The 26,250-nt window shown below is 42.2% G+C and overlaps 1 protein-coding gene across 2 annotated transcripts in view; it reads right to left on the bottom strand.

The window, feature by feature from the left end:
• pde2a (phosphodiesterase 2A) overlaps positions 1-26,250 on the bottom strand; it is a 201,588-nt gene that overhangs the window by 14,276 nt on the left and 161,062 nt on the right. Inside the window, exons 3-18 of one of the 2 annotated variants that reach the window (XM_026192065.1) lie at positions 18,570-18,659; positions 18,227-18,315; positions 15,406-15,515; positions 14,558-14,607; positions 14,268-14,327; positions 13,766-13,922; positions 13,127-13,179; positions 10,964-11,038; positions 10,682-10,723; positions 9,487-9,555; positions 9,268-9,398; positions 4,123-4,234; positions 3,951-3,990; positions 3,366-3,429; positions 3,016-3,097; positions 1,548-1,722 (exon numbers count right to left, since the gene is read on the bottom strand). In XM_026192065.1, the coding sequence (XP_026047850.1) occupies positions 1,548-1,722; positions 3,016-3,097; positions 3,366-3,429; positions 3,951-3,990; positions 4,123-4,234; positions 9,268-9,398; positions 9,487-9,555; positions 10,682-10,723; positions 10,964-11,038; positions 13,127-13,179; positions 13,766-13,922; positions 14,268-14,327; positions 14,558-14,607; positions 15,406-15,515; positions 18,227-18,315; positions 18,570-18,659 (1,399 nt within the window). Of the gene's footprint in view, positions 1-1,547; positions 1,723-3,015; positions 3,098-3,365; positions 3,430-3,950; positions 3,991-4,122; positions 4,235-9,267; positions 9,399-9,486; positions 9,556-10,681; positions 10,724-10,963; positions 11,039-13,126; positions 13,180-13,765; positions 13,923-14,267; positions 14,328-14,557; positions 14,608-15,385; positions 15,516-18,226; positions 18,316-18,569; positions 18,660-26,250 lie in introns of those variants that run through there. The other variant, XM_026192066.1, reaches the window with a different exon arrangement.

The following is a 26,250-nucleotide window of genomic DNA, read 5'->3' on the forward strand; positions in this document are numbered from 1 at the left end:
ATTAGGGAGGAAATGATTAAGCAGGAAGAGGGGCGAGAGATGCAGGGATGGATGGAGGCGGGTGAAAGTTGATGAAGAAAAATGGAGAGTGGAAGAGGGAGCGACAAGGACGAGAAAATGAGGCACAAATGGCAAAAGTCAACGTCGAGTCAAAAAGGTCTGCTAACTTGAATTGATTTCACGGTGGAGTCAAACCTAATTGCACATAAAAAGCTCTGAAATTAAAATGTTAATATGATCCGCAGACAGCTCCTTTTTTTACATGGAGACAAATGACACTGACTGCAAAGCTTCTCTGTGGATACAGCAGAAACCATTAGGCAGCAGCATCAAAATAGAGAAGAGGTTTCTGAAAGTCTGGAACACAGAAGATGGTCTAAAGTGCACGTTATACATGTAGGACGTGATGTAACCTCTCTTTGTGCTATTCCGAGAATGAAGCTCCACTTAAAAACAAACAAACAAGAGGGCAATAATGCACTAAATATGATGTTTTTAAATCTGGTGTAAGTTGCTTAGCTTTTATACAAGTCTCAGAGAAGATACTTCTCTGTTTTTGCACGACATCTATTACAGTTCTTCTTGTTTGTTGGGTTTCTTGTGAAATAATGCTGGTCTCGGGGACCAGTTCAGCACCTGCTCTCTTTTATTGTCGCTCTTGGAAAATGTCCAAAATGTTTTTTTTGGTTTTTTATACTGAAATAATCAAAGATTTCCCTGAAAACATGTCTAAATGGCAGTAAATGTTGCTTCATATTGATATTTACCCTTCATAATTAAAAGTTCCTTTATAGATGTGTACGTTGCCTACACAGTGCACGCGAATGCGCCCCCTTTTCCAGTAAAGGTATTGGTTTTTGAACTGTTCACTGATAACATCCATGTACATGATCTCCAAAAATATTTTCATACCAAAGGAGAGGTTTCACGTCAGCCTCTCTTAACTTTTTTTCTTTGCGTCACAGAGCTTTAACTTGGATGCTCTGATGGTTTGCATTTGCTGGTTTACAGAAGCCGTCCTGATCATGTAATGGTTAAAGTCTTGTCCTCTGCAAAAAGAGCTTTACCTCAATTCCCTGCATCTTTTAATTATATTAATCACTGTATGTGACAAATTCCCCAAATTCTCTGGAATAATTTGCCCTTCCCTGAGTGTTGAGACCCTCCCCATATTTACTTGTAAAAGACTCTTTGGGATGTTTTTTTGTTAGACACAGTCCTGTTACTAATTACCCTAATGAGATGTGAGCTGTTCTGCCAGGTGTCTTGTTTTTAGCATTACATTATGTTTAAGGCTTTTGATCCTCTTGCCTGAACTGTTTTGAAATGTGCTGCTAACCTCCAATTTCAAACAGGCTTTGAGCTGTTGTCAAATTGAATTACATAAAAATGTTCTGCATTCTGCTTTTATCAACATTTTACAGATAGTTCCCACTTTTTGGTACACAAGGTTGTATATTTTGCATGATTTCATCAGGAAATCCCTTTGTGTTGAACTCACTGGTATGAAATGAAAAGTCCAAATGTGTGTGTTCATGCATTGTTACCGTTATTCTCATCTTTGATGGGGAAGCAGAGGATGTTGCGAGTCCTGAAGCCCGTGCTGTCATCCACCCCACGATAGAAAAGAGGATGAGAGTAGGCGTCCTTAATGTTCAAAATCTGACCAGTTGTCGCCACGTGGCCGGCAATGCCCTGATCGGCTGGGATGCGAAACTCATTCTGTGCTCAGACACGAAGACACACACAGTTTTGTCTTTACTTAACAGCTCACAGGATAGGGAGACAATCAGCAAGTGTAATCATATAAATATCTTGGAACCATAATCAATGAAAACCTGAATTTTGATGAGAATTACAAATTGGTCTGGAAAAAGGGTCACAAGTGCCTTTACTGCCTTAGGAAACTTGCTCATTTCCACATTGACTGAACAATTTAACTTCGTTTTATCGTCCTTTTATTGAGTCTGTTTTATCTTTTTGTTTGGTGGCATGGTTCGGTCAGACCTCTGTTGCAGAGAAAATCTGACTGAATTGGATAGTGAGATGGTCCAGTCGTCTGATAGGTGAGTCACAGCCCTGTTTAGCCTCCCTGTACACTAAACAGGAACAACGGATGGCTTTATCAATTCTTAATAATGGTTCCCATCCTCTACAGGGTGAATCTCAGCTTCTTCCCTGGGGACGGAGCTTTCTAGTTCCAAGATGCAGGACAAAGTGTTATAAAAACAGCTTTGTCCCCGCTGCCATCACTGAACTCAATAAGAACGGTTTCATTTGATTTCATCTTGTCTATCTAACAAATATGTGTCTGTCAGGTTTCATTAAGTGTGTGTTTAGTGATGGGATGCTAAATGCTCTCATTTTATTGTGGTGTTCCTCAAGGCTCTATGCTTGGCCCACTTTTGCTTTCAATATATATGCTGCCTCTCCACCGTATCATTCAAAAGACTGATTCTAATTACTTTAAAGCTTTTAATGGTTTGAATTACATGAAGGACTCATTAACATCTATGTGCCTGGGCACTAACTGATACCAGTGAATGAGGTTCTGCTGGTTATCCTGAGGTCTCTTGTAAAGAAAGGTTAGCGGGCCTCATCCGTCAGAGCTCCAATTGTGATCGGAATGACATCAGAACCTTTTGAATCTTTTAAACCATTTTTTAATCGTAAAGTTTTTATGAATGTCACAATGTTGGTTTTAGTATTCCTGTATTTCTTATTATTTGTCTTGTTGTTATTTGGCCTTTTTTTCTTTTTAGATGTTTAACTTTTTTCCTGTGATGCAATAAAGTTTATTATTATCATTATTATTCCAGTATGTAGATATTTGTTCAGTGTACTTTGATAATTCTCCCTGTTATAATTTCCTGTTACTCCCTGTTGCCAAATTCAAGACAGCCAAAAAAGTCTCCATAAATCTTAGACCATTAGGCCACGGTGCAGCTGTGCACTGTCAGCACAGTCATGCTAAGTGTTTATATGTGTGTTAAATTAAATGCTTGTTTGCCGTACCTCCTCCTCACTGACCACACCACCATCAAACACCTTTGCCACCAGCTCATGGCTCACACGATCCAGCAGGAACACCGAACAGCTGCAGAAACAGTGAACGTCAGATTTCGAGGGGTAAGAGACAGAACGGAGCACAGCTGAGAACATTAGAGAGTTTTATCTCGTTTCATCTCAGGTCATTTTGTAACTTATTAAATGACGCAAGTCAGTTAAGAACAAATTGCCTAGATAGCCTTTGCAAATGGAGATAAAGACATTCACACTATGCACAGACACACATGCACACACTCTTTCTGTCTTTCATACACGCACACTGATAAATCCCTTTGAAGATGAATCAGAGGGCTTACATCTCTGCATCACTGAGGTTCCTGGCCTCCACTATAATTTCCTGTAACAGCACTGACACATCATCTGAAAGAATCAGAGAGACAGAGAGGACGGGGGGAGAACGAGAGAAAAAAAGAAGGATGAGAGAGGGAATTAAATGGAAAACAGAGGAAATTATAAGGGGACACAGCAAAACCCAGATAGACAGAAACAGAGATTACAGTACGAGTACCGGTGGATCCGCCACACAAGCTGATAAGAGCTTTTGTAATCAACGCTTCAGTACAGTGAGAGGCAATTTGCTCTACCAACAGATCAATTTTTGTACCTGCAATCACGATGCCATCAGTGCTTACAGCTCGATAAGAATGGAAATACCTCCACAGATAGATGGAAATTATAGGAAAGAAAGGTGGACCCATAATTTTCAATGCCCTTTTGATTTTATGACAATGATCACCTTAAGGGTCGCTAATATCTCATTCAATTATGTGCACCATTTGTTTCACAAGGTGATCACTTCAATTAATGCAAATTGCACCACACTGGTCTTGCTTCACACTTGACAGACACATGGATGGACAGACGGAGGAGAGAAGACTTACCCAAATGTGTAAAGAGATTTTTGGCCACTTGCAAGAGCGCCTATAAAGAGAAACAGCGAACACAAATAGCTCTTCAAAGGGCAACTTCATGTATATTTATGCATACGGCATATGTGAGAATATGACTGGATGGGTGTGTGTTTTTGTGTGTGTCCGTGTGCATGTGCAGTACCTGGCACTCCACTTTGAGCTTCTGCTCTTTCTGGAAGGCCAAAGTTGAAGTGAGGACTGTTGAAGTGTAGCAGAAACAGTGCTGGATGGCATGTTCATCTACCTCGGTGTGTCTGCAATAGGGAACACACACAGAGTAAAGGGTAAAAGCCTGGCTATAACTAACAGGCTGCTACTTATTTCATTTATTATAACAAATCTGGATTTTGCACTGCTATGAAACATTTCCCATTTATGAAATGGCTTACAAATGAAATCTTGTAATTAAACTATCCAACTGCAGATATGTAAATAGAGCAGTGTGCAAAAGTCTTGAGCCACCTTTTATTTCTTCATAATTTGCTTCCCAGGATCCAGACTTTCTAATAACTTTTTAAAATGCCCTTGATAAGTAGTTCTCCGGGTTTTCTGAAGGTCTTTCAGTTTTTCTTAGGACATTGGTTGCTTTTTCACTTATTTTTAGTCCAGTCTTTGTACCTGAACATTTTAGGAGGAATGTTTTCTGCTTTAGTCACTACACAATGACCTATGAATCATTCAAGCATACCTAATCCAACAGATTAACCTGTGTACTGTCTACATGCAACAGACAACTTAGCAATGAACCAATTTTAAATGGTATCTTTAGGTACTTTCTTATTAGCAGCCTGCCAGAAAAACAAAGATAACACATTTTGACAGGCATCAAATTGCCAAAGAGCTGTTTTTTTCCCATTTCCATTTTCTATTTTCCATATTCCTACTAACATATAAAAACTAAATAAAGACTTTTGTACAATACTGTATATCAGAACCATTTAAATAATCTGTTTTGTCATAAAAACATGAACACGCTCTTACTTGAGACATTTTTCCAAAACTAAAATCATGCAAAAAAAGTAAATAAGAAACCTCAATAATTACCTTCACACACAGGAAGGTGGAAAAGACAACAGTCTCTACTCTTGGCTAACTACGACAAAGACTTACAACTCTGTGCAGGCAACAAGTGAAGGCAAAACTGACAGCAACACCATTGACCACATTCATGCTTGTAGTTGTCTGTGTTTGCCTACAGAGGGCAGTGGCATATTATTGTGCAGATATCAGGGTATATTGTATATTGCTTCAAGGTGTTCTTGCCCTCCGCTTGGAGGCCTCAGAGGAATCTAAGCAAAAGAGGTTGGAGCCTGAAAAAAAGCCTGTCAGGCTCACTTTAACTTCAACAAGTGTCCTACAAATCTTTACGAGTGACATTCAGAGATTCAGAGGAGTCAGAATAAAGAGAGTGGAAAATATTTTTTGGTGGCAGACGCCAGTTATTTGAAGCTGTGATAGAAAATGATCAACAGCCTGTGGGAGTCCACCTCCAAAGACCAGAAGGTGCATGTCTTCTGTGACACTGGACTGGAGCAGTTAAAAATCCTGCCATCACTTAGAAACAAACCATCACTCAGCCTAATTGTCAAAAGAACAATATATCTGAGTGTAAATTAAAAAAAACAGTGTCTCTATTGTCTCCTTCTAACAATGTGCTTCTGCTCATTCTCAAGCTGCTTCTTTTTCCTGCTGCCACTAAATCTGAGATACGGACCTGTTACCAGTGTCACAATATGTTGTTATACACCGGTGTCACGGGTGAAGAGGACACCGTGAATATGATCAGACAATATCTATAATGAGGCGATGCACCTTCGAGATATACGGCTCTTCTAAAATCTGGATGATTGTGCTCACAGAACAGGATATTCATCACATTATATGCACAGCTGAGACCATAATCCTGCTGCTGTTACTATGGTAATGAGATGCAAGCTCTATCATTTGTGCCACTGGCAGAGGGAGAAATTATAGGACATGATCCCTTCTCATCTCTCACAATCTTGACAGAGAGAGAGAGAGAGAGAGAGAGAGAGAGAGAGGGAGGGAGTACAAACACGGGACTGCGTGAGAGTGTCTGCACGTGTGTGGAAATCATACAATACACAAAAAAACTTTCCCAGTTTCTTAGACAAACACAGAGACAAACAGCTGGAGTGCAAGTTTACAGACTTCTGCATTCAGGAGATAGCAGCATTGCTCTGGGCAACACACACACACACAACCAAATACATACACATGCATGCCAAAACATAGCGCCAAACCAGGCAGCAAAGCCTCCTGCTGCTTTTAGGCTCATGACCTGACGCTAGATCCTCACACTGTCATCCTCATCGCAGCCATCTGGACACACACACACACATTAGAGCTCAAGCTCAAAAAGTGCGGTGGTACATGTTTGGGGGCGGTCACTCTGTCAAATGACGGACTTTCCACATCTGCCAGTGACACGGAGCGGGACCCAGACTTAAATTATCCATGTAAAACTGTGTCACTCTGGGTTATAATGGTACGTTTTGTAAGCATCAGCCCTTGCAGTGAAAGATGGGTGTGCATTGTTGATGGAGTCATATTAACAACCTGATGAGTTAGCGGGTCTTCTTGCCCAATAAATGACAGCTGCATACTTTTGCAAGACTTTTAAGCAAGAAGCACTGCCGAGTAGGGATTCGCAAGAGTGATGACAAACAGCCATGCAGAATGAGGGACAGGTGAGGCCTTGACTTCTAACAAAAACATATACTGGGTTTTCTTGCAAATCATCAGTAAATACCTGAAGATCAGTTCAGCTCAGACTCAGATGGCAGACTGTTAATAATCAGCATTGTTTCCCTTGTGTGCTCTCTGCACAGACACTCGGCATCACCAACAGTTTCTGCTTGAACTAACCTAAAATATCCTGATTTCACGTATCAGCAGCAGGCATCTGTGCAGCTCCGTGTGATTTGTGAATCCATACAGCCTGTGCACAAATCTGGTGCTTGGCTGGAAAATGACTAAGAAGCTTTAATAGGTAACTTGAAAAGGAATAAAACAATGTAAGCAGCCTAGTTTTGTAGCCAATGGATGGGAGGGATGTTTATTTTATTCATTTATTCATATGTTTTGAGAAATACAATATATCTGCGAATATTTTGGAGATTGTTATTCAAATAGGTAAGAAGATTTGCTATAACACATCTATAAGAGATGGACAGACGAGACAAATTGCAGATGATCTGCGAATTGTTTTGCTCCACAGTTAAAAAGGTAAAAAGAAAGCACACCCTCTTTCAGGTTTTACATATCAGGAGATAATAAAAATCAGCTGGTCCTTAGCAGATCTTAAAATGAGGTAAACGGAACTACAGCACATAACATATTACACTGCACCAAAATGCAGTAGCAATGTGTGAAAAAATACACCCTACAAGCTGCTTCCACCTTTAGGTGCAATAACTCAAAGCTACATTTTCTGTATTACTTCATCATTTCCTCACATCATTGTGGAGGAATTCTGACCCACTCTTCTTTAAAATATTGCTTTAGCTGATTTGGTTTGATTTGTTAAGCATAGCTCTCTGAATTTCCTACCACAGCACATCAGTCAGGTCTGGAGTTCGACACCTTGATTCTTTTCTTTTCTAGTCATTCTGTACGAAGGATCATTTTCCTGTCGCATGATCGAGTTTGAGTCAAGCTTTATCTGTCAGACAGATGAATTCACGTTTGACTCTAAAAAAGTTTGGAACACAGAGAAGTTCATGGTCGACTAAAAGACTGCAAGCTGCCCAGGTGCTGTGGCTGCAAAACAAGCACAAATCACCACCCCCTTGATGACAGTGGGATATATAGTATAATATGGTCAAAAATCTCCACTTTGGTCTCATCTGTCTGAAGGACATTAGTCCAGAAGTCTTGTGTAACTTGGCAAACCTCAGCTGTGCTGCCACGTGCTATTAGCCCTCTCAAGGCAGGCGTTGCCGATTTGCAACAGTTAAAAACTAACAACCTGATTACCCCACATACATACTGAGAAGTACCACTGCAGGACTTGGTTGTGCATTAGCAACAAAAAGTTTAATTTGAGCCTGAGAGGGTTAAGAGAGAAAAGATTTTCTCCCGGCTACCCTCCCAAAGACTTGTTCAGTCTTTACTGAACTTTTAACATGCTAACCTGTAAAGTCAGGGATGTACCACTTTGTTTTTTGCAGTTCGTCCGAGCATAACAGGGAGTGACTTTGGTGTAATTTGCTGGGACGTCCGATCCTGGGGTGATTGTCAGCTGTCTCAAATGTTTTCCACTTGTGAATGATCTTTCACACTGTACAATGATGGACTGATTTGTTAATGAAGTACATACCTGTCCTCTTATCCTCCTGCTTCTTATGGAAGCTGTAAGGGTGTGCTTAGTTTTTGGTGATGATATATGACGTATGTGATGTGTTGGAGTTGCATTTACCTCATTTTTACACCCGCTAAGGACCAGATGATGCTTTGCTCTGATATTTAAAGCCTTAAGAGAGTATACTTTCTTTAACCATGACTGTATTTGCTCAATAGCATCCTGTGCTGGAAAACATGAAATAGCCTCTTTGTGTTATACTGATGCATGAGAGTATTATATATATTTAATTGTAAAGCTGTAGCAGCATGTGCATGTGTCACACGTTGCCGTGCCTATCACTGGTCTGAGTGATATCATTTCTGCTAGCCTATCCTTACCTTTCCATTATTCTGTCTTTTTGCACACACTTTTGGAACCTGTCATTACACTCACATTTCTGACATGTGTCTTTAAACAGACACTCTGCTATCAGCAAAAAATCCCGTATGAATGTCAGCCCTGCACAAGTATTTCTGGGCTACTCTAGGTTAAACTCCAGGGCTGCTTTTGCATCTCAGTCCTTCCCCTGCATCTGTTCATGGCCAACACAAAGCACAACCTGCTGGTAAGCTGCAGATCTTAGTGGAAACAGCAGTGCAGTCTCTGCTACTATAACCTCAACAAATCTGAGCTGTAAGGCGCAACTAATCAGGCTCCATCCCGACATTACTGTAAGCTGCTGTCAGATAAATCTTTGCATCTACCATGAGTCAGCAGTTGTGGCATTAGGAAAAGCCAAATCACTTTTGGACTGACAGCCGAGTAATTTCAAAAAAGTTTTTTCGGCATTAAGCCATCAACGCCGGAGTGATTTCTGAACAGCTGGGAGGTCCAAACGCGATTTCAGCGAGTGCCGTGTGGTCTTCTCAGCATTAAACAGAAAAACAAACCAAAAAGAAACAACTCAAAGCGAGGACGTACCTTTTCCCGCCCTCCTTGTTGAACGCGCACGCTAGTGCCACCACCTGACCTGTAGCCCTGCTGACCACAGGCACACAAAGCATGGAGGAAATCTCACAGCCCAACATACTGGACAGTTGCCTGCGCTCCTCCTGCCATGGTAGCAGGCAGAAAAGACAAACAGATTAGTTACAGTGATGCAGGCAGATAGATAGATGCACAAATAGATAGATCTCTTACAGCACTGATGTCTTGAAGAGTAATTGACTTCTTCTTCTCGACAACCTGACCAAAACGTCCAAACATCAGCTGCACAGAAGTAAGAAAAACAAGGAGATAATAAAGACAAGATGAGCACACGGAAAGTAAATAAAACCAGTATAATGAGGGTAAAATAGATATAAAAAAGCTTGTTTATTGTCAGTGAAGCTTATTACCACTGCTAAACAGCACATACAGCCACTTAAGTTTTTTTTCTTGTGTCTTGATTTCTCTCTTCACCGGCTATTATCGAGATTTCACACATCATTTAGGCTGGGGCACGCAGTCTATTCACACGATAATGGAAAGCCTGTTAAATATGCTACACAAGCACTGCAGCCAGAGACAGGAGAGTGCAAGCCACCCAAAGGATGTCATTACTGGCCCTCACCAAATTTCTTAATTATAACTCCTGCTGAGGATTATAAGTGATTACACGTGGGAGGCTTATTCTATCATGACACTCGAAAAAAAAGAAAAAAAAGAAACTACACGCAGGGTTGCAACACTTGCATCATAATTCTGTTTATTAAAAATTGGAGAAGACATCCCTGAAATCCACACCTCAGCTTAACAGACCACATAACGAACAAGAAGCACTCAGAGAGCGCAAACCTCAGCCGAGGCAGCTCACCACAAATAATTTAAGGAAAAACGATTGCGATTGATCTCGAAGAGCTATTTTGTATCATTGTAATTTCTTTACCTTACAATATAAAGCGCCTTTAAGCAACTGTTGTTGTGATAAAACTGAATATAATTGGATTGAAAGAGGTCAGAGGTCAAATATGACATATTTTAAATTCACAGCACACTTGCAAGAATCATAGTTTCTAAGTTATAAGGTTTTTTGTCAGTTTTTGAGTGTTAATAATTAAATTGACCTTGAAGACCATGATGGGTGTATGTACAAATTTTTCAGAATTCATTCAAAGCATTTTGAGCTATTGTGTTTACAGAGTGAGACACATGCAAAAGCTATTAAAACATAACCTCGCTCCCCGAAGGAAATGAAGGTCATTCATGAGTAAAAGGGAAAAATAAAAGACTTAATGGAAATGCGATCAAACCGGTAAAAAAAACCTGTTTTACTGGGAACATTGGAGACAAACATGAAATGTAGATGAAAATCAATAAACAATAAGTAAATTATTGCATTGATATTTTGCCTCACCGGGAAGCTGATCTCCTCTTCCAGGACTTTGTCTCTGACTACCTAAAAGGTCAGAGATGTCAAAGGTCAGGAGTTCTTCAAATGTTAATGTTCAAATTGCTCTTTGATAAATGAGTCATGGTGTGTGTGTGTGTGTGTGTGTGTGTGTGTGTCTGTGGGGATGAGGAGAACAGTATGTGAGTCCATGTTGTTTTTTGTGTGGTATTTCAAAGACAGATTATGAAAACAAATGTGTACGACAGCGATAAAGATGTGTCTGTGTGTGTGCGTTTGTGTGTATACCTGGCAAAATAGCTGGTGGTTATCCTCAGAGACCAGTAGCAAACAACAGCACTGCGACCGAGTCTGCTGCTGCAACTGCGGAAGAACACAAACACGACATCAGTCCTGACGTATAATCACAGAAATCTCTCTTTATCGGACTCGCTCAGATTGTTTTAAAACCTTCAATTTACTATTCTTTGGAGTGTAGCCTAGGCGTGGAGATAAGATAAGAAATCGGCGGACAGTGAAAAATGACTGCTCCCGGGGCGTGGTGAGAATTCAAACTGATTTTTGCAGTAGATTAAAATCTGGAATGAAATTAGGTTTTTATTACGCTAAACAGACGGGATTTATTCAAGTACATTTTCAGCGTAAGCCCCGCAGTTAGCTGTGATTTTCCAAGATGGACAAACAGAAGAAAATCACATTTGGTGTCTGCGTGTGTGTAAATTAAAGTGTGTGTGTGTGTGCTCAAGCTCCCTGAAGCTGTTGCTCTGTTGCAACCAATTTCCCGCTGCTGTCTGTGATGAAAACATTTCATTCACATTCATAGACTGAAAATACACTCTGAGCCGTACACGCCCCTGCGCGCACACTGCTACAAACATATACACGCACACACACACACACACACATATGCAGCAGCGCTTCCTCACACAGCATTCTTCTCCGTAATCCACCGAGCTGGATGGAGAAGAAGCAGAACAGGAATAAACGGCAGCCACTGCCAACACATTTGCCCCCCAGTCTCTCACACACACATGTGCACGCACACAAAGCACGCTGCTGCACCCTCATATAATAATAAGCCCCTCCAACCCCTTTTTCAAAATGCTGTTAATACCATAAGAGCTGCCCCGAGCTCTTCCCACCCGAAAAAAACCACGATTCTTCAGAAGCAACAATCCCGTGCTCCTCTTCCCTCTCCTCTCCCCTGTGCCCTCACCCCATTATTTTTACAACTGTAAAAATAAACAAATAGACAAAAACAAATCATGTCGGATTTAACATGCATCTTTAAAAGCCCTGCAGTCTATTTTGCACCACCGCAGCCTCTGTCTCTCTCCCTCGCTCTCATCTGTGAGACGGATGGATGAAGAAAAGAAAAGTCCAATGCAGATTCAGGGGCATAAAAGGATGCAGGCCGCGCTGCCGTAGTTCAGCACCGCTGAGCTGGTCCCAGGGTAGCACAAGTTGCACAGAAGGTCAGGTAGGTTTGACTTAAGCGCTTACAGAGAGAAATATCCACCTCGCTTTACGCTGGTTTTCAGAGCAACCTTTGCTATCCGTGTCCTCAAAGACAGCATCTATAATTTCTGCTGCGCAGGGACGCCGGTAACAGCAGCTAATGGTAAATGAGTTCATCTGATAGCGTCCGCCTGCTAGTGCATGTTCTCATTTTAGAAACATAATAGAAAATGAGGAAAAACAGTTGTCGAAGGAAAGCAGCGGGGTTCACTTGGTTCCTTTAACTAAATTAAAAATACTCGGAATACCTGAAACTCCGAGTATGTTAGGGCCGCAATTATTCCGACTATTATGAGATTATGAGTTGCAGCAGTGCTCGCGATTAGAAATCGCTGATGGTTTTATTTTTCCTTTTCATGTGAGGACAAAAGACTGTGTTAACATTTTCTTTTACTAAACTCTGAAGTAAAGAATCGCGTCCCTGGATCCATCAAACTTCCTTGGATGGACTGCAGCTCTGTCCATTTGATGCAGCATAACCTTCAAATTTCTCTACTTTCTCTTGCTTTATTCTCTCTCTCGCCCTCTCTTATCTTCTTCTTCTGTGAATATTTCCATACATTTGAATTGTAGCCAGAGTCCCGCTGACTACAATTTTATGACTACCGTGGCTGAAGCTTGATAACTCTGCTCTCTCTCACGGCTCTCTGCACAGCTCCTCCTTCCCTGCAATCAATCTCTACACCTCTCGCTCTGCTCCCCTGGCTTCAGAGAGTGTATCATATAAGAAGGGTGCGCACATTAAGGGGAGACTAATGGAGTAATTGTGTGACAATAAGCTTGTAGTAAAAATAATGACAGGAAGAGAGGTAGAAATCACCGGGAAGGATTTTATGTCTTGAATGTACTGTACATATTTAACACACAGTGTGTGTGTGTGTGCAGGTTGTGTGTGTGTGTGTGAAAGTGCATGAGTGATCTCAACCCACTTACATAATTGATGACTTTAAGCTGGAGAGAGGCTGCATCAAGGTCATAGAGCTCACCTAAAAGAGAGAGGGAGACAGAGAGAGAGAGAGAGGATGACGGGAGGAAAAACCAGCGTAGAGCAAGGTCAGAGTGGCGTTAAGGAAGAGTGGGAATGCAGAGCATGTACGCAAGTGGACAGAAAGCAATCCAGGGAGAGATACACTGAGACAGCGAGGTCAGGGAAGAGTGAGCAGGAACCAGCTAACAGAGGGACTAATAATGAAGACAAGACATGGGATGGAGGGCTGCCCGGACTGCAGATGAAGACAGAAGGAAAAGAAGTGAACCCCCCCCACACACACACACACACACACACACAAAAACCCCCAAAACAACTAAAGACACTAAATGCAACCCACATTTTTTGACAGTTATCAGGGAACAAACAAGATTGATGCGTATGTGTGAAGAAATAGCATTAAGCATGAGATTTAAAACAATGCTTTGTGTTTTCATCCACCTCCATCTAAATTCCCACAGCTCCATTATTATATCCCACCTCTCATATACGTATATGCATGTGTGCATGAGTTTGTTGTTTTCTCAGAGAAGAGTGAAAGAGGCAGAGATGAAATAACGTCTGTAAAGTGTGTGTGTGCGTACCACAGAGCTGCAGGATGTTGCGGTCCAGCTCGCAGTAGTCCTGTTCTGAGACGTTGAGGGGCAGCAGTGCATTGTGGGACTGTAGTGGAGAAGGGCTGAGAGGAGGCCTCTGGTAGGATGTCTGAACAGCTTGGACCCGCACACATGCCACCGAGGCCTGCGACACCACGTGGACGTAAAAAGATCAATTATAACCTCTGTTTAATCATCATCTATTTAACATTATACACAAGATTTGGATCCGTAAAACAATACAAATGTAAAATTGGTGCATATCAATACCACAGACTATAGTTAAGGAATAGAAAATAACATCAAGGCTTGTACAGATAGATGTTAATACTTGTTTGACAACCAGTGTTTCCTAATTTCCTAACACAGCAGAGCACACGCATGTATGCTGTTATTCTTTCTTTGGTAAAACACCGTGCCAAAGAGTGTCGATTCACTAAAGAGCACCGTAGCTGCTGCCAGGCTGTTTTTTTCGCAGGAGCAAGCTTACATGTTTTTCCAGCACGCTCAGATGCAGTTCATCCTGATCAGATAGTGGACCGCAGCCCACCTGCAATACAAAAACACACACACAGAGTGGAAAATCAACAAAATGCTATTCAGTGGAGCTGGTGGTGCGAGCTGTGTGGTCTCTGTGGAGAACTGACTTCACATATGGCGCACGACTGAAAAAATCTGCCTTTTGCTTCTTTAATAGGAGAACTTAGAGGTAATGACCTTCTCTGCTGCAACTGGTTTTGTTACTTTGGATGATTCATTTTTTGTCCTTGACTGACTCACCAGTAAGACAGCGATGACCTTGTCCTGCTCCAAGATAGGAATGACAACAGCTGAAAGAAAGAAAGAAGAGCATTCAGAACACATCATGAATTTATTCAGAGGTCTTTTAATCGTCCTTTAGTTTTCCTTCCATGCCCTTGTCTAGCTCCTAATCTTATTTGTTCGCCCCCACATGTTCTTGTGCTACATATGCAAGAGAAAATTATGGTACAAAGTACACCTGATGTCCTTGCATAATACTTTTTCTTCCTCTGTTCTTTAATTTGTTTTTCTCATCTTTAACAACAACTTATCCTAATGAGCAAAATAAAAGTCATCACCGAGGTGTGTGCTGCTGCGCGTGTGGACAGCAGAGGACAAAACAAACAGAATGATGGGTTTAGTTCTTTGGTGCCAGGCTAACTCTTTCCCTGCATCATTATTATGATGGGTGTTCAGTATTATGTATCGATTCGCACAGTGCAGAGTGGTCATGCATGTGTACTTTAGGGTCTATAATTAACCTAACAAAACTAAACGTGATATTTTGCGTGTATTCACTCGTCTCCATTTGCTCTTCTGCATTTTTTCCTCATCACAGACCTCTCGCTGCTTTTTTTAGTCCTCTTGTCCAGCTTTTCGTGCCCACACGGCTCCATGCTTTTCCCTCGGCAACCATAGCCTCTCGCTACTTCCCTCTCTATCTCCTCATACTTGTTTTTTTCCTCCCACGTTCTCACATCTCTCTGCTCTCATGCACGCAAGCGAGCTCCCGCGCACATGCACACACTGCATGAACAAGGACATGCTGGGCACTTTGTCTGTCCGCTAGCAACATTAAAGCCCTACCCTTCAAAACATAACCACACCTCTTCTGTGTGCTGGTAACGGCGCTGCGAGGCAGATTCTGTACTTCTCTGGCAGTTCGGATGGAGGAAGGCCGGTGCACTGACATCGTTTCAGCTGGTCCGCGATGCTCCTGAAACAGATGTATGATAGATAGTTCAGTGTGACTCTGGTCTGAGACAGACGATTACCCGCGCCATATTCGAGACAAAAGGGAGGAGACAATCTGAAAGACAGCTGGAGCAAAAGGACAAACAAGCGGCAACATTATGAAACCAGATCTGTGCTGAATTCATTCATACTAACAAAAACACCTCTGAATAGCCCTATTATTCGTTGTGAAATTATAAACTCATTTGTGCATATGTGTGTATGTGTGCGAAAGAGCAAGCCAGGTGTGAAGCCAGGTGTGATGGCAAAGGTGTAGGTCTTTGTGGGTGTTACATTAAATAAAGAAGGCAGGTGTTTCATGCTAAAATATAGGACACTGGGGCAATTGTGTATTTTGGACCGGCTACCGCACGCAAACACAGTGCACGCCTTGTGTTAAAAGTGCACGAGCATAGAAAGCAACAGGAAGAGGAAGCAACACGGTTTCGCCCGTGCACACAGTTAGATTCAAGATGTATGTGCTTCAGATAATAATCGGTAAATCCCTCTGGCAGCCACACACACACGCACACACAGAGCAGCAGCCCCTCTGTAATGCACACAGGCTCTACAGAGTCTGAAATCCCTCAGAGCGTTGAAGCCAAATCTCTGCATGGTGCATTGATTTAAAAATGCCCATTTTTCAAACTCACTGAGGAGTATTGCACTTCAGTCAAAAAACATTCTCATTGTACTTCACTACTGTGACAAATATAGTTGACCTTTGCGTAATGTATTTGGTTCAAAACAGCTTCTCTGGGTACAGCGGAGAGCAAAACAAATGACCCCGAGGTACTATGAACAATACTGTTATTTGCTGTTGTGTGTGTTCGTCTGACAGCACATGTGATGTTAAAATGTGTGTTTTAATGTTAACTAAAATTCTCAGTTTGCTATTGATCTGACACCAAGTAAATAAAGGGCCAGTATCACCAATACCGATACTTTTAACTACTTTAAAAGCACCTTATTTATGTCATTTCCCATATAATAATAACAATTCAGTGGTCTACACACTGAACTTGGAGGATAGCAGTTTGTTTGCATATCAGATGACAGTTGCAAATGCTTCTGCTTAATCTATAATGTAAATCTTATTTGTCATAACTACTTAACCATCAAGACAAAAGGGGGGGAAACACTGATATTTAAATTGTTTCCAGGGGCTGAAAGGCTCCAGTTTAGCCCTGGACTCTTTTACTGCGGCGCCATGCTGATGTAATACATCATCTCACCCAGAAAAGTATGTCATACATATGGAGGGCAGCATATCCATCGTGGATCACTCATAGCAAGCAGGGTGGTCCCTCCGCTCTTCAGCTTAGAAGATGCGGCATCTACAACTTCCACAAAGAAGTTTTCATTGGTCAGACAACACTACCCCTGGCTCCATATTTAATGAGCTCCGGCCCAAAGAAGATGGCAACAAGTTTGAATCGTGTTTATTATCATATCCTTGCACTCTGGCCTGCAGCATTTTTCATTTGGCTTGTTTGGCTCACATATTGTGAGCACAACAAGTTGTTTAGAAGAGAAACCTTCAAGGAAGATTTCTTAGCTGAACTTGTTTAGGTTTATTTTTTCGCGTGGCTGTGCATGTGCGTCAAGGTCCACATAATGGGCTTGTATGTATTAGAAAGTAGGCTGGAACAGCATGGCCTTGCCTCTTATAAGGGTTCATTGAGTGTGTGTGTGTGTGTGTCAAGGACTTGATAACAGGCTTATATAAGCAGGTGAGTTGGAAGGAGAAAAAGTAACAAACTTCCCTGTAGCTCTTTTAATATCGCCACGATATCTCGTCCTGATAAATGCGAGTATGTGAGCGTTCGTCTGTGCGTGCGCTCAGGTGTTGTGTGTGCGCGTGTCCTTGTGCGCTGGTGCCTCGTGAGGAGGTTTGTGTGGCTTCCCGTTGTTCATGTGGCAATGAGGTGTTGGAAACGGGGTGGTTGTCTGACAAACAGACAGTTTCATCAATAATGTAGAATTGGTTTTTCCCCAGCGCCTCGGCAGCAGTCGCAGCAGCACATGGGGGTCGTGGAGCTTCGGGGAGCACTTAAGAGAGGAGAGGATCGGTGAGCCTCGCTGAGGGACCGGAGGCACTGTCACCTCGGCTATTAGCCCCGCAACGCTTCCACGGGAGAGGGATTGAAGGTGAGAGAGAAAGAGGAGCACGGGAAAGGGGGAGGGCGGTAGCTGTAGGCAGGAAGATCTAAACACAGGCAGCATAGTGCTTTGTGGCTCTTTGGGGGAAGATCAGGCTGAGAGGGAAAAGATAGACTCATGCAGTGAGGTGGGAAGGTGGGAAAGCAGATGACAAAAGAGGAAAAAAGAAGCTGTCAGAGAGATGGGTGGGCGAGGAAGGGTAAAAAAAAGTGATGGGGTAAAAATCAAAGGCCAGGACAAAAACAGAGGAGGTCCTCTCTGTGTGTCACCTTATCTCTGTGCTGAGGAGGATGTGATTTTGGACCGAGTGGCTCACATTCATTTAGACGACACCTGTTTCTCACACAGAGGAAACATCCGTCTCCGTTTCCCCTCTACCCCTCCTCTTTGTTCTATTGCTTCTCGGGGTATCGCTGCCCTCAACAACAAATGCAGCAAATCAGTACACGGCGGTGATTCACTGAGACGAAACATCTGTGACTTGCCGCATAGAGAGAGAGAGAGACACACACAGACACAAGCAGCACACACCTGATTTTTCCCTCCTGTGGCAGCTCATGTGGCGGGTCGTCAGATAGTAGCCTCGAGTCTTCCTCCAGCAAGTAGACACATGCACACTCCTGGAATTAAAACACACCCGCGTATACATGCACGTTCATTTGTAAAATTAATCTGATTCTGATTAGTTTAATGAGCGATGAGCCTGATCCATTTGTAAAATGATTTGGTGCTCTGTTCCCTGGTCCTGTGTCAGGGCTGAGTACTGAGTACCACACCACTCTGAATACTAACAGGAAGCTTTTTCTTCTTCCTTCCCCTTCCTCTAGGTAATAATTTGAGGAAATTCCAATACGTGTGTGTTCTCATGCATTACCGTGCTGGGCAGCAGCTCCCGAACGCCATCTCGAAGGGCCACTCGCAGAGAGCGCGCATCCACAACTGCCGCCAGCCGCAGCAAGGCATCCTGGGGAGGAAAACAAAAACAGATGCCCTGATGTTTGTTGGGTTGTTTTTCTACGATCGTAAAGTGCAGCTCGGAAAACCCGAAGCCTTGGCTATCAATTTGTTTTCTTTGTGGGCACAAGGATTACACCGCAACAGCTCTTCCTCAGATATTTACCTTGGCAGGCTGCAAAGGACTCTGAAACAATATTTAAACTGTGTCACACTCAGTATATACTCAGCAAACTGCACCAGTTGGAGACACAAGTGTGGTACTTAGGAATGAACTGAGCTCGGATGTCACCAGGGAGTGGATTTTGCTCAACAAGGCGCTCGTTGCTTTTGTTTCATTTCAGAAAACAAAGCACTTGGCAATTCATTTGCACACTTTGGTAGGCAGCTGATTTATGAAACGAGTTAACACGTTGCAAGAAAATGTACATTCCTGGATGCTTTGTTATGCCTGATCAAATTCACCAAGAGCCTGTGAGAAATCATCTTTTTTTTTTTTACTGCACTCTCAAATCTTTAAGAAAGACAAACTAAAAAATGCTCGCCTGAGGCTATACAGGCTCTTACTCCTCTTCACGGTGGAGGCTGGCTCTCCTGTTTACAGGAGGTGGCATCTGACCACTCGCCACACAGAAAGCATTTCATCTGAGTTTCCATCCAGCTAACGCCTGACTGAACAGATACGCTCTTGTTTTAATCACTCCAAGCTGTCTTCAGCACAATGGCTTCCCTTTCATTCATGCCAGTAAATGTGAAACAACAGGTATTTTTCTTTTTTTTGCACCTTTTTGAGACAATGATTGCACATTGGGCTCTGAAAAAGAAGTTCAATCCTCACTGTCTCCACACACCAGGCTACCGGCTGGGTGTAGCGAACTGCAGAGGTAATTTTGATGTCAGAAAGGTTTAAGGGACGGGTGTTTCAGATACATTTCTATAAACAACCCCATTTGACGTCCAATATTGTCGTAAAAGGGACAATTCAACTGCAAGGCTTTTATAGCTCTTTTTGGTCCTCTGAAATACACACTTTGATAAAAATGAGATTAAAAAACAGGGTCGAGGAATGGAGGAGTACACAAACAGGGGAGCAGATCTCAGATGAAAGGGACCGTATAGTTTGAGGTCCTGCAAAATTGAGGTTTTTACCTTCCGCAAACGCTACAACGAAGCACCTCTGCATCTCCCGCCTCAGCTTTACCAGAAACGGCTATAAATTCCCACCATAGGCATAATTATTCTCTGTGTGAAGTCTACTTAAATCCTTACCAGTTCCAGTGATCACACTGCATTATCATTACATTTAACCGTGGTCTACAGAAACATCTCAGCGGGACTTCAAAATCTGATCAAAGCAAAGGAAAACACAGAGGGAAATCTCAAAGGCTTTAAATGCTCCTGCTTTAAAACTGTGTGCTGAATATGAATGGGGAAGAATACACAGAGCTCGAAACCACCAGATCTTCTTCTTCCAGTTGTTCATGACAAAGCTGCTAGTGACACGGCGCAACTGAAAGGAAGAGCATCTTGTTTCTTTTGGGCGTTCAAGAGCACGAAGGTATCGAACGCTGGGCGTGCCGCGGGCTCAGCGCTCTAACGAGGCAGTCTTATGTCCTTTTCGCCTCATTTTGATAGCTCACTTCTAGCGGTTTTACCGCTCTCTGTTGGTTGCGACTGATGCTGAACATGGATGAGGAGGGAGGAGGACATGTTTTTTTGCAGGTCTGTGTGTGTGTGTCAAATGTCAAGGAGGAGAGGAGACGAAAAGGGGGGAGATGGAGAGAGAGTGGAGAGCGCTGTCATGCCTGAGCGCTCAGTGTTGGTTATTACATATGATTAGATAGGATTAAATGTGATTAGCTTTGATCACTCAATCAGCCGGCCCGAGTGCTGTTGTAATGAAGTTGGAGCTCTGCCAGCCCATGTGTGAGTGTGTGTCTGAGAGTGTTTTGTATCCTAAGTTGCAGATTGTGAAATACTCGCACAAATCCCAGTAAGTAATGTGTTGGCCGTGGAGCAGACAAACAATGAACGTCTCTCTGGCTTCCATCCTCCCCGCGCTGATGCTGTCAGGAACGACGACAGCGTTTGTGGCTGTAACAGATTTATGCCTCGGTAAATGTCACACTCTGCACTTTGACCTTTCGCAATAATTTCTTTCCATATACCTCAAACCATCTGTTTTATTAATTTACCTCCTTCTCCGCCCATCATTGCGCATTTACACACACCCACACAGATTCCTTCAGGTATGCATACATATCCTGCCACCCACTCAAGCAGGACCTGAAGACACGAGATGATGCCGATGATTTTTTCTTTAAATGATACAATTTCTAGTTTTTATTATCTGGTGTTTCTTCCCGGGGACTGAAAGAAGACGTTTATTTAGTTGAGCTGGTTTTTAACCGTTCCTCCTCACAGAGAGGATGATGCAATCCTGAATCATGGGGGAGATCAAAATTGAAATGAAAACAGCGATTGTGATTTCATTACAGTAACAGCGTTCTCTAATGCCGGTTCAGTTTATGTGAATTTGGCTACAGCTTTTATCTAAATTGATCTGAAAATGCTTTACAGAACAAATATTTGATCATCAGCCATCACCAAAATGGCAAATGCGTTGCTTTGATTTAATTATCGGAAAAATATTCCCATAGATTTGATATTCATTCAACTCATTGCATTACTGTCATGTTTGAATTTGTTTCAGGATTGCACTCATCTCAAGCAGGTTGCACTGCCCTTTTGTGTCTGTACATGCAGCATCATGATTATTCTTAAATCCACCTTTCCTCAACATCTCTCTTAATTTCCTCCGTGTACCAGACTTTAAATTTTTATGTTAATCTTCAGGTTTCTCCTCCTCTCATGGGGATGTAGTCTTTGTTGTCGTCTTTATCTGCAGTTATTTTAATCACTTGAAGCACTCTTCTGAAGGGCACCTTTGATCAGCATAACCAAATGCATTCTTTTCTCTTTTTATCGTTCTCACATCGTCACATCACCCATGTCTTGTTGTTTTTTTTTAAAGAAACGGCAGTAATGGCGGTGTCAAATACTCCAGTTAACCTCAACTGCAGCACAAAAAACAAAAAACTATAACTGACAGAGAAAGTTGAGGGCAACGCATTCATGGTGTGAATCCACCACGTCCCAAAGGTGCTCTGTTGCATTGAGGTCATGTGACTTGAGTACAGTGAAATCAGTGTCATGTTCAAGAAACCAGTTTGAGATCATTTGAGCTTTGTGCGTTTTCCTGCTGGAAGAGCCATCATAGGATGGTACACTGTGGTCAAGAAGGGATGTACGTGGTCAGCAACAACGCCTGCGGTGTTTAAATTATGTTCATTAAGCCCTAAGAGGTCCAAATTGTGCCAAGAAAATATCCCCCACATTGTAACACCACCACCAGCCGGAGCCGTTGATACAAAACAGGCTGGATCCATGCTTTCATGTTGTTTGTGCCAAATTCTTACCCTACAATTGAAAGTCACAGCAGAAATTGAGACTGGGCATTATCATCCAGAGAACTGCAGCACATTAGATATTTTCTCTTTTTCAGACCCTGCAGATGGTTGTGTGGGGAGATCTCAGCATACAACCCTGTATGTTCAAAGTGACTTAAATCACCTTTCTTTCCCCCTTTTAATGCTCAGTTTGAACATCAGCAGGTCGTCTTGACCATCTCTACACATCTATATATATACATACTGAGTCTGATTGGCTGATTAGATATTTGCTTAACAATGAGTTGAACAGTTGTACCTAATGAGCCTAATGATTTCCTGCAGGGAAGCTATTGTAATGTAGGCAGAAAGTGTGTCTAAAGCCTTTCCTGCGATGGCTATTTACTTTTAATATTCTCGACACTTAAGCCTGAGACATTCTCATCAAGTTTCTTGGTGACTTATGCAAAATAATGAAAACATAGTGGTCAAGCGTAAGGTAGCAAGGAAATTACATTACAGAGAAGCGGAGCTTGAGTATCGAATGAAAAAAGGCTCCTGCTCATCATCGTTAGGCTGCTGTCAGACAGAATTTTCAGATTGTTACAGTCTGTTTCCATCAGCCATTCGGTGGAGTTAAAGGAATCAAAGGTACGAACTCAGATGCCGGAAAAGGAAAAGAAAAAAGCAGCATTTCATTCAGTGATGTCCCCGAACTACAGCAGTCATAAATTTGAGTTAATAGAGAGGGAGCCAGACATTTGCAGAATAACTCCAGGAGGACATCTCACTGAAAAGTTTAATTAAGTCTACACGGACAGAGCTGTAGCTAGCAGGGTAAAGCCAAATCAAGCTCTGTATAATGTCGAGATAATTTCCTGTTGAGCAGAACTAGATCAGATAATATTTGCACATTCTTTCTAACGTTTATTTTGGCTGCCTGGTGAGGAGGGATGCTTTTTTCCCGGGTCATACATTATTTGGAGTTGCATTTCTATATTAAAATCAACTCTTCTGACGTTGCCTGATTTGTACACATTTTATATTTTGCATTATTTCCAGCTGATTATAGCAAAATGATATCGGCAAGCTGATTGAACCGGCTATGTGAGTCTGCTCTCGCTGCTCTGGATGTATTTCTGCTCCAGCGGCGAAAGCATAATTGCACGTTCGCTGCCGGTTGTGCTCTCTGAGGGACTCTTCATATGAATCCAGCAACAACAGCAGTGTGTGAAAGGCTGAAGAGGAAACAGATTTATGCCCCCAGGGAGAGTAGCATCATATATTTGATGAACACTGAAAAGGGAAAAAAGAAGTGAGTGGTGTTGGTAATATAACAGGTAAAAGTGAGAGAAAGATCCCTAATGGCCCACTGTATTTCATTTAAGTAAAGACAGACGAAAGCCTCAGTTGAGACAGGAGCTTGTAAGAGACGACCTGACTCCTCATTGTCCTATATTATTGTTTTATATCTGATAAAAAATGTCTTAAATTACTGAAAGTGTTCCAGGGCCTCAACCGACATCTCCAAGCCTTTATTAATGACTGGATTCTGCTGAAAATAACATAAAATAAATTTATAATAATATGAAGACATAGTTCTGTGTTCCTGCAGTACTTATGGAAAGGAACACGGCTGAATATAAGAGTGAAAAAGCCATTTTCTTTCCACTTGAAACGAGTTCCAGAGCAGTCTAATCTAATGAAGTGCTGAACATAGATGGAGAGAGCGTGGATGTCTTTAAAAGATTGTCCCAGTGGTTATGTGTGGTATTCCAACTAAAACACCTAAACCAGCGGCCCCAAACCTTTTTTTTGCGCCACTGACTGGTTTATGTCTGACAATATTTTCATGGACAGGCCTTTAAGGTGTCGCAGATAAACACAACAAAATAAAACCAGTAATAGTACCAAAAAAAGAAGATTTATTCATAACACATGTGAAAAGACCCAGGGAAACCGAGTTAACAATAAAAACTGACAAAAACCCTGAAAACCATAGATGTCACACCCGAGCTTCAACTCTCGTGGCCCGGTACCAAACAACTCACGGACTGGTAACGGTCCGTGGCCCGGGCGGTTGGGGACCGCTGACCTAAACCCTTTATAGATATCCCATTTATAAGAGGCACTTGTATCTCTAATACCATATATTCATTTTAAAACTGTGTAAATGGTGTAAATAAGACGCACCAGTGGTGAGTTGTCATATGGTAGCAGAAAAAAAATGAAGCCAGAATTCATAGAGTACAGAAAAGAGGAAATCACAGTGGTAAGCAAGAGGAGCTCTTAAGATCTGCTCTGATTTTCTCTTGCAAAATCTCTGGAGCCAGTAGAAAGTGAAGCAGAAATGAGGGAATTGTAGGTGGCCTGAGGTTGTGGTGGTTACAAGAAGGTCCTGGGCTTGAATCCTGCTGCTTGGAGCCTCTCTGTGTGGAGTTTGAATGTTCTCTTAGTGTCTGTGTGGGCTTTCTCCTACAGTCCAAAGATATGCATATGTTAGATAAAACCCTTAATGCCTAGTGTTTTTAAATAATAAACATTGTGAAAGGGTTTAATAAACACTTCATTTTTGAAAAATTTAAAATTTCTTGCAATTATTTCATGGTTCAGGCTTTAGAGGGCGGAACAGTTGGGTCCGACCTCACTGATGGGAGTGCAAAATCGAATGGCCCTTGACATGTTGTTGGTGGAGAAAGGGGGCGTATGTGCCATGTTCGGAGACATGTGTTGTACCTTTATCCCCAACAACACTGCCCCAGATGGCTCAGTAACTCGAGCTCTGGAAGGGCTGAAAACTCTGTCTAAAACTATGCATGAACACTCAGGAATCGATAACCTGCTGGAGAGCTGGATGACATCCGTGTTCGGACAATGGAAAGGGTTTGTGATGTCTGTAATGCTTTCTATTGCATCATTTCTAGGGATATTGGTGACTTGTGGTTGTTGTCTCATTCCTTGTGCCAGAGGATTGTTGGAAAAGGAAATCACGAGGGCAGTGGACCCCGGAGCGGTGATCCCGATGTCCATGATGCCATTGATGGAGCTAGAAGTAACTGAGGGGCCCAAGGAGTGACACAACAAACGGTGTGGTTCCCGAGAGAGGGATTTTATTGCTACAATATATCCTGCATCATTAATAATATCATCTATAGTATAGATACTGCATTAAGATGTTCATTAAAACCTGCCGGCCTCACATTAACCTTTTATTACAGGTGCAGCCATAATAATTGTACACACACATTGCATTTTGTGCTTATTAAAGAGTTGAAGTTCAGTCAATTAAGGAAAGGTCATAAGCCTCGTTCGGCGCGATGTCCGGACGATCTATTGTGTAAGTGACTTGGAGCTACAGAAGGTTAAAGCTGCATACACGCCTATAAAACACATATAATACATACAATCTAGAAACAGGCCTGAGCAAAGGCCTGAATGCATTCAGCAACCTGTTGCATTTGAGTTTGCTTAGTAACAGATGACAGAAGATGTGTCAGAGAGGAGGACAAGTCCACGGGGGCCTTCAGGGCCTGAAGTCAGCGCCATATTTGGAAAAGATGCTAGAAAGAGGAACTTCTGTGTCTGCCTTTAGCTCTAAAAATTGATCATTGTCTGTAAACGATGCACATAATGTTCTCAAGATGCAAATAATGTTCTTATAACGCGTGAAGGGGCGTTAACCCTGACATTATAAAAAGCCATTGTCTGTGTATTTTGGGCGAAGAAGTCCGCTGATGTGATGCTGTGTGCTTCTTCCCACACGTGTGTTCTTAATAAACTCTTCATCTGATTGCACATCTGATTTTGGTTTGTTTTTGTGCCACATTTTCGAATTCGGGACACTAGTGAGTCTACATTGGCTGCAGGTGTGAATGTGGACATGATTGGTCGTCTGTCTTTGTGTCACTCCTGTGACAGGCTGGTGTCCTGTCCATGGTGTACCCCAGCTCCTGCCCTGTAACAGCTGAGATAGGCTTCAGCGCCCCACATGACCATAAACTGGATAAGTGGGAGAAAAATGAAGGCAAATCTTGGTTCGATATTTAGCATAAAAAATTTTCTCACAAACATTAAAAAAAAAAGACTTTGTGTACTTCATAACTGCAAAGCAGCCACCTGCAAGTGCTGATAAGACAAAGACAATAGGGGACT

This window comes from Astatotilapia calliptera, chromosome 14 (assembly GCF_900246225.1).
Source record: "Astatotilapia calliptera chromosome 14, fAstCal1.2, whole genome shotgun sequence".
Taxonomy (NCBI): domain Eukaryota; kingdom Metazoa; phylum Chordata; class Actinopteri; order Cichliformes; family Cichlidae; genus Astatotilapia; species Astatotilapia calliptera.